At 55.0% G+C, this 8,222-nt stretch overlaps 1 protein-coding gene across 2 annotated transcripts; it reads left to right on the plus strand.

The window, feature by feature from the left end:
• Positions 1-739: 739 nt before the first annotated feature.
• LOC106041180 (galanin receptor 2b-like) lies at positions 740-7,766 on the plus strand. 2 transcript variants are annotated; one of them, XM_066977772.1, is made up of 3 exons: positions 740-1,146; positions 3,796-4,195; positions 5,826-7,766. In XM_066977772.1, the coding sequence occupies exons 2-3, from the start codon at positions 3,822-3,824 to the stop codon at positions 6,562-6,564; spliced, it is 1,113 nt and encodes a 370-aa protein (XP_066833873.1). In that variant the 5' UTR covers positions 740-1,146; positions 3,796-3,821; the 3' UTR covers positions 6,565-7,766. The 2 variants fall into 2 exon arrangements, with proteins under 2 accessions (XP_066833873.1, XP_013044899.3); XM_013189445.3 differs by lacking the exon at positions 740-1,146 and having other exon boundaries at positions 3,779-4,195.
• Positions 7,767-8,222: the final 456 nt, after the last annotated feature.

Consider the following 8,222-nt stretch of genomic DNA (forward strand, 5'->3'; position numbering starts at 1 on the left):
AGTGACCGGACTCCAACTGGATTTGGCTCCATTCACCGCAACTCTTTGGGCCCAGCTATCCAGCCAGTTTTTAACCCAACGAAATGTTGGGGTTTAAGCGAAGCAAAGAGGCAAGGATTGGGAACCCCCAGATCCCCCCAAATCCCCATAACCACCCCATACCTGTCTCCAGAGATCCTGCCAGTGTGCCCTGGGTGCAGGGCACAGTGGGACTGACACATGGGAGTTTCACCATGTGTGCACAAAGCATGGACTCACACAGGAGAAGAGCGCCAGGGAGGTGGCTATGGATGGGTACAGGTGTGTAAGGGCTGTGTGTGCTCAGGTTATGCTCAGTGTCAGCAGAGTGGCTTGTGCTTGCTGTTGGGTTTTGTAGGCGCGTGCTGTGGGAATAAAAATGTTGTTTTTGCAGAGTTACATTGTTTAAAGGTAAGGAATGGGGTATTGGGAATGGGGTATAAGGAATTGGGGTATAAGGAATGAGATATGCTTGCAGTGATAAGAAAACTTAGCAGGCGACCTTGTAAAATGCAGACAACCAGACTCCTTAGAACAATTAGGTGAAAATCACGGTGTTAAGTCAAGTCAGATAAGTGAGGAAACATTACCACTTCAAACAGTAAAAAAGTCAAAAGAAATTTGACATTTAACAGGCCGGCAACTGAAGGCCATGCACTGTCTGTGAAGCATCAGGCAGATTGTGAACCTGGATTACCCACTCAGTGGGGAAACAGGGGAGGGTCCTGTCATCAAAAAGTATATAAACTGTGTTTTGGGACCAGTAGGCGCGCTCCTGCTTGTGGGACGCGAATAAATTACTGCTTCACTGAGATCCTCGCCTGAGCCTAAGTTATCGGCTGCGGAGTGTTTCTCACAGTGCTGTGGGGCGTGCACAAGGGCGGAGCAAACCCTCCGCGTTCTTTTCCCGAGGGACACACGCGCGGTGCGTGCGTTCACACGTGTGCGCGGGCGGGCGTGCCCGGGAGCGGGGGCACTCGGCCCCGTGTGCGTGTGCCCGGGGGTGCTGGAGCAGGGGCGGAGCGAGCGGCGGGGCGGCGGCGGTGCCGGGCCGTGCCCGAGCAGCACCGGCGGCAGCAGCCGCACCGGGCGGCGGGGCGGAGCGGCGCGGAGCGGCGGGCAGGGCAGGTAGGACCCCGCCGGCGGGGACCGGGCGCTGCCCCCCCCCCCCCCCCGCAGCTGCCACCGGGGCAGGCCCCCGGGCAAAGCGGGCGGGAGCGGGGCAGGGCGCTGGGGCGGGCGGTGCGGGCACCTGGCCGCTGCCTTCTGCAGGCAGGGCAGCGAAAGGAGAGGCTCCCGGGGACAGGCAGCCCCAGCCGTGGCCGTGCCTGCCGCGGGAGGCGGGGAGGACCGAGGCTGCCCGAGCCGGGCTGGGCAGAGGAAGGGTGCCGGGGTGCTGGAGGGCTGCTGTGCTCCCGGGCTGAGCCCCTGAGGTCGCCAAGCAAAGGGGCTCTGCCTTGTCCCCAAGCGGAGCAGATGAGGCACCTTTTCGTAGAGCTGCTGCACAAATGGGGAAATAGAGGCACTCTGTGCTGGGGATGGCAATGCCAACCACGGAGCGAGCCCAGAAACGCTGGCTCCTGAGCCCACTGGAAGAGGAAGCTCTAACTGCCTGCTCCTCCTCTCCTCCCTTCGCTGCTCTCTGTCCAGACCATCAGGGGCCTGTACCTCCCTCTTCCCATAGCTCCTGTATCTGTGCCCTTGCCCTGCCTACCCCTGCCCTTCTTGGCCTTTTCCCTGGATGTAAGAGCTGCCTGTGCTGGTTCCCAGGCAGCCCTGGTTTGACCTGCTGCCTGCCCCCACCTGTGTTGGTGTTTCTTGTCTGTGTTGTTTGTTACCCTCAACAGTCAGGCACTGAGAACCATTCTCCCTACAGATCCTTTACTGAACCCTTTTTGGAAAAGCCAGGTCTCTTTGGTTCCATTCCCAACTTTGCCACTGATTCAGTTCTCATCCCTTGCAATTTTACCTCCCCTGACACACCACCTTTGCCCCTCCTAACCCTGAATAGCAGATATGGAAGAGGAAATTCATTGCCCATGGTCTCCTTTTTTCTCCTTGTTCAGCACCTGTCCCTCTCTCAGTCACTGCTAGTCAAGGCTGTTCAGAACCAACCGAGGAGCATCGCCATAAACCCATTCACAAAATGCTAGGGAGTGAGATGTTTGCAAAATGCTTCCAAGGGACAACAGAGCGGTGGGAGTTACTGACAGCCTCCTGAGCAGGGAGGGAACTGGGAGCTGGGACTGCATACAGGTCCCACTCTACGAGAGATGCTCTGAATGACTCCTTGAGAGTCACTCAAAATCTTGGAGCCACGGCAATATCACAGTTGGTATATATCACTTCTGAGATCAGAAAGCATACCACTGCTTTTACTCTGTGCCTGTTCCTGTCACTCTCCTGTCTCTGGAGGCAGGACTGTGCACAGAGGTGGGAATCAGAAATAACAGAAATATTCATTTTTCTGCTACATTAGTGACAGTCCTGATCCAACCAGCCACCTCTTTACACTCACCACATCTCAATTCCCATCTGTAAAGGGGAATTGAAGCACTGCTTGGCCTTCATGTAGACAGGCCATGAGCAACCAAGAAAAACCTCAAAGCTGTGGCAAGGCTACATAGTCAGGCACTGACTGATACCAGGAACGCCTGCGGCAGGGGACCCATGCTCACAGGCCCCTTGCAGTGCTTCTGCTTCAGGCACTCGCCCTGCCGGTGCTCCCAGGGAGCCCTTGCCCCATCCCCTACCTGAAGACGAAGGCACCAGCTAGAGCTCCGTTTCTTGCAGAGATGCTGCAGTCTCCATAGTCACGGTGAGCCAGTGTTGGGCCACGCTCTTTTAACCACAGCACATCCATACAAACACTGAAGAGGAGAAGGAACCCAAATCATGTTTTTTTCAAGGGGATCTGTGCCTATGGGTACATTTGATAATCCACCTGCTCCAGAAGTTAAATACATGCATGCAGATTTCTGTGCACGTGACAGAGAAACTCATGTTTCCCCACACAAACTCACCTGCTTTCAGTCCAAATGTTTATTTTTGGGGCAAGAGAATGATACAGGAAGCCCAAATCCTGAGGAGAGCTGCCCTAAGAAACAGAGAGAGAGATCTGGGTCACTGAGTCTGGATCACAGGTGGTCCCATCAGAGCTGTCCTCCCCAGAAAGTCCTCACTTGGGCACAACACAGAACTGTGTAGGAGCTGTCACTGCCAAAAGCTTTTCCAGCCTGTCTAGCGTGCGATGTTTATTGTAGAACAGGTACCAAAAAGGCTGGGAACGGGGGTACTATCAAACCGCACATCAGTACAGCAGGAGCAGCCACCTCAGCTCCTCCAGCTGGTTGGTTCAGGGCTGAAGCCCCGCTGCTGAGAAGAAACATCACACCCCTGCCTGCCATCAGCTGGGAAGGGAAAATCCTGGCTCCATTCTCCCAGAGAGGAGGAGGCTGTTCCACCCATGGGGATGATATTCTCTCCTCTCTCCCAAGCCTCACCTTCAGCATCATCAGTCCAAGGTGGCATCTAAATCCAGGGTATGGGTTCACTGCAGGGTCAGAAGGGGGGAGCAGGGTGCTCCTTCCTGCCAGCCTAGCCCTACCTGCCCTGCATGCCGGCTGTGTCCAGAGGAGCCTGCTGAAAAGCATGCGGGTGGCAGAACTGAGAACAACGCTGTCTGTCTCCAGCCAGCCAACAGGCCAATCAGCCAATCATAGCGTTTTTATTGCAGTGTTTTTGCAGTCTCTCACACCTTTCCCTGTGTCGCCACAGGCTCCAGCACCTCACCACGGCATAGAATGATGGAGTATGAGGACTTCACCAGCTTGGCTGGGTACTGGAACCCCTCTGACAGTTACCAGTTCAGTCCTGCTACTGTCATTGTCCCTGTGGTTTTCTCCCTCATCTTCCTCCTGGGCACAGTGGGCAATAGCCTGGTGCTGGCAGTGCTGCTGCGCAATAGGCAAATGGGCCACAACACTACCAACCTCTTCATCCTCAACCTCAGCCTGGCTGACTTCTTCTTCATTGTCTTCTGCGTGCCTTTCCAGGCCACCATCTACTGCCTTGAAGGCTGGGTCTTCGGCTCCTTCATCTGCAAGGCTGTCCACTTTTTAATCTACCTCACCATGTATGCCAGCAGCTTCACACTGGCTGCCGTCTCTGTGGACAGGTAACGGTCTGACGATGCCCTCAGGCTGGGGAAGGAGGGCAGTTTGAGAAGCTGGGTGGAGTGAGGGCATGGGAGGGTCATGGCCCATCACCAACAGGCAAACACCAGTGGTGCTGGTCCATGCCAAAGGCAGTTTGGGGACCAGTTTAGCTCCCTTCCCCTACCAACCCCCAAGCAGCACTTCCAGCTCTCCTCGGTGCAAAGCCGGTGCTGCTCCTGCCTGCATTTTCCATAGGGAAGACCCGCCTTGTAGTTAGGGCACCTGAGACCCAGGCTGAGCTCCACACTGTGCCAGGGACTCCTGCTCACCCAGCTCCATGTTACAGATGGCATTCCAAGGGCAGTAGCTATCCCCAAGCCACCGCTGCAGAAAAGCATCACGTGAGGGCAGCGAGGGCAGCAAAGTAACCAAAGAGCACTAAAGGAGAAGCCACATAAATATACAAGAGCGATCCCAGTCCTGTAACAAATCTCTCGTTCCCCTAGAGCTGCCGGCCCAGCACAAAAGCTGTTATCTGACAGCTCCTGCTCCCTCACCTGTCCCGAGCCCTCCTGGGCCCCACAGCAGCCTGTGCAGAAAGGCACCCACACCGTGAGCCAAGTTTCTTGGGAGATCATCCAGGCCCTGCTCACTGCCATCTGAATTGTTCCTGAGGGCTCTGCCTTGTTCCCCCTCAGTGTAGGATTGCTGTGCTGAGCTCCGCTTTTGGCTGAGCCTACACTAACGGTGCAGGAGGAGGAAGAGCTCCATGCTGGGGTAAGCTCCCAGCCTTGCCTGCCATAGAGAAAACATGTCCTGGCCTATCTTGCTCTTTGCCCTTATCTCTAAGGGTACTAAAACAAGTTGTCTGTGCTCACAACTTTTCTCCATCCCTTATGCACAAGCACCGAGCCATTTTCTCTCTTTTCTGACATCTCCTTGCAGCTAATGCTGGACTGCCAAGACAAATGTGGGAAAAGGGTTTCCCCTTTGCTGCCCGTTCCCCCTCCTGCCTGACGCACGCAGCAGAGCAGTTCTGCCAGCTTTGCTCTTTAGTGTTGTCTGGGGGTGGGGAAGCAGAGCTGGCTGTCACGCTGCCTCTGGACACCATTTGCTGGAAGAGGGACAAGCACCCAAAGGCAAGGGCCCACCTGCCCCCCCGGTAGCCAGACTGAGGCAAACACAGACCTGGTTACAGCGAGCAAACCTCTTCCCCGCCAGCCTCATGTGAAAACTGGAGCAGGCTGAAAATAGGCCCTGAGCGGGCAGAAGCCTGCACTGCGTCCATCACCCAGTGAAGCTTGCCCAGGTCTCAAAACCTCAGTTCAGACCTTTTTCCTGCTGCATAGTTTCTGCCAAGCAGCGGATGTCGGTGCGGTTGTGACAGCCCCGTTTCTCTGTTCCTAGCGCAGGGCCATAACCCACCCTCCCTGCACAGAGGTGTCAGCCAGCCTGGGCATCCCTGCTGTAAAGATAAAAGCTGTTTCACCCAGGACTGTATCTCAGAGAGGGCATGAGATACTACGTAGGGCCACTCACTACTCAGGGATCTTCAGGGGAATGAAGGAAACCTTCTCGTTCCCTTTGTTTTTGTGGCCAGCTACAGCTCGGCTGAACCCTCAGCTCCGGTTGCCTTGCTCTCCTCCCCAGGTACCTGGCCATCTGCTACCCGCTGCGCTCCCGGGAGCTGCGGACCCCCTGCAATGCCGTGGCTGCCATGTCCGTGATCTGGGGCCTCTCTGTGGTCTTTGCAGGCCCCTACCTAAGCTACTATGACCTGATCGAGTGGGAGGCCAGCTACATCTGCATGCCTGGCTGGGAGGAGTGGAGACGCAAGGTCATGGACACCAGCACGTTTGCCTTTGGCTATGTCATCCCAGTGCTGGTCATCAGCCTCTCCTACACCAGGACCATCAAGTACCTGTGGACAGCAGTGGAACCCTTGGAGGACATGTCAGAGTCCAAGAAGGCCAAACGGAAAGTAACCAAGATGATCATCATTGTAACCATCCTTTTCTGCCTGTGCTGGCTGCCCTACCACGTAGTCATCCTCCGATACCTCTATGGAGACTTCCCCTTCAACCAGGCCACCTATGCCTTCCGCCTGCTTTCCCACTGCATGGCCTATGCCAACTCCTGCCTCAACCCCATCGTCTACGCCTTGGTCTCCAAGCACTTCCGTAAGGGCTTCAAAAAAGTCTTCAGCTGCCTCCTGAGGAAAAAGCACCACAACAAGGTGCACGTGCTGCACGCTGCTCACGCTGTGCCTCACTTCGAGGCAGTATCGATGGAAGTGTCCCAGATGCATGGGGACAATAACCGCTGTGAGCTGAACCCAGGCTCCCCAGCAGCCCCCTCCCGTCCCCCCAAGCACTTTCACATTTGTTAGTGGCCAAGCTTTGCACCATCTGGACCACTAGCTGTGTCGCCAGCCTCAGGCCACCCTCTCCCACCTGATGAATGAGGATGCTGGGAAAGGCAAGCCAGAAACCCCGATGTATCCTGCTTCTGGCTTTGCCATTCCTTTTCTTTCTGTGTGTCAACTGTTCTCCTAAGCAACGTACTACATGCAAGGGAAGGAATGGACCCAGATTTGCTCCAGATCCTCAGCCCACCTGAAGTTCAAGGACTAAATCTCCAGCTCCTCTGTTGGCTCTCATCCTTCCAAGTTGTCTACTCAGTGCTCCCACTACTCTGGACACATCGGCTTGTTGTCACACAGTCTCTTCTGCCTCCCACAGGCCCATCTGGCCAGAGTGGTCCCCATGGAGTGACCGGGGAGACAAGCAGTGTGAGCAGGGCCAGGTGAGCAAAGGTAGTAGGGAAAGCAACTGCCATAGCCCATGGATGGTTGCAATGATGGCTTTTGCACTGGATGTTCTGCTCTCCCAGTGACCAGGACCTTCCCTGGGGCACGGGGTGGGCCACAGGCTCTCTGTGTGGGGGGGATGTTGCTGCTGTACATACTAGGGAGACGTCTTTCTAACCCAAAGCAAATAAATGCACTTTCTTAATCCAGGCAATAGCAGGAGCTGTGATGGTCACCTGGGGTGGGGATGGGCTACCCATACCTTAGTGGGGCCTTTCTCCTAACTGGTGTAAGTCAGTGTACCACGAACATCATCACTGAGCAATGTCTGCAGCCCCAAACCCTGCCTGGCATAGACTCATAGACCAGCTTGGGTTGGAAGGGACCTTAAAGACCATCCAGTTCCAACCCCCTGCCATGGCCAGGGATGCCACCCACTAGATCAGGTTGCCCAGGACCACTTCCAACCTGGTTTTGAACTCCTCCATGGATGGGGCATCCACAGCTTCTCTGGGCAGCCTGTGCCAGTGCCTCACCATCCTCTGAGTGAAGAATTTTCTCCTAACATCTAATCTAAATCTCCCCTCTTTCAGTTTAAAACCATCTCCCCTTGTCCTGTCGTAATCTGCCTGAGCAAAAAGTTGCTCTCCATCTTTTTAATAAGCTCCCTTTAAGTCTTGAAAAGTTGCAATAGGGTCTCCCCAGACCTTTCTCTTCTCCAGGCTGAACAGCCCCAGCTCTCCCAGCCTTTCTCCAGCCCCCTGGAGACAAGCTACCTACAACACAGGCACACAGTCCATTCAGGAGGAGTAGTTGGGAGAGACAGGGCCAGACACGAGCACAAGCACAGTACAGCTCAGCCCAGGTCTGACTGCCCAGATAAATACAGCCCCTGGCACGAGGCAGAGGTGGGGAGAGGCCTCAGATGGAATTGCCCAGGATAGTCATAGCCTGTTCACACCCAGCACCCCGCAGCTGGTCCTGAGAGCCCCCTCCAGGCCTCAGGAACGAGGACATGTTCCAACACCCAGCTCAGGTGTGTCGAGCTCTCTCGGGGTAGCACAGGGTCTGGCCAGCCTATTTTCTACAGGCATCAGGAAACTGATGGAAAAATGGAAATAAGATTCATTAATTACCATGTCACACTACGGGAGAACAGAGGTTTTACAGATGTCTTTCTTCTTACATAAAATATCCAGTTCTATTGAAAAAAATCAAGTGACTTTGATAAGAACTAT

Source organism: Anser cygnoides, chromosome 15 (assembly GCF_040182565.1).
Source record: "Anser cygnoides isolate HZ-2024a breed goose chromosome 15, Taihu_goose_T2T_genome, whole genome shotgun sequence".
Taxonomy (NCBI): Eukaryota; Metazoa; Chordata; class Aves; order Anseriformes; family Anatidae; genus Anser; species Anser cygnoides.

What these genes read in the sequence shown, in the direction of transcription:
- LOC106041180 (XM_066977772.1), top strand. Translation starts at nt 3,822, where the DNA reads ATGATGGAGTATGAGGACTTCACCAGCTTGGCTGGGTACTGGAACCCC. An exon ending in GCTGCCGTCTCTGTGGACAG is followed by an intron (nt 4,196 to 5,825) that starts GTAACGGTCTGA and finishes TCTCCTCCCCAG; the next exon opens with GTACCTGGCCATCTGCTACC.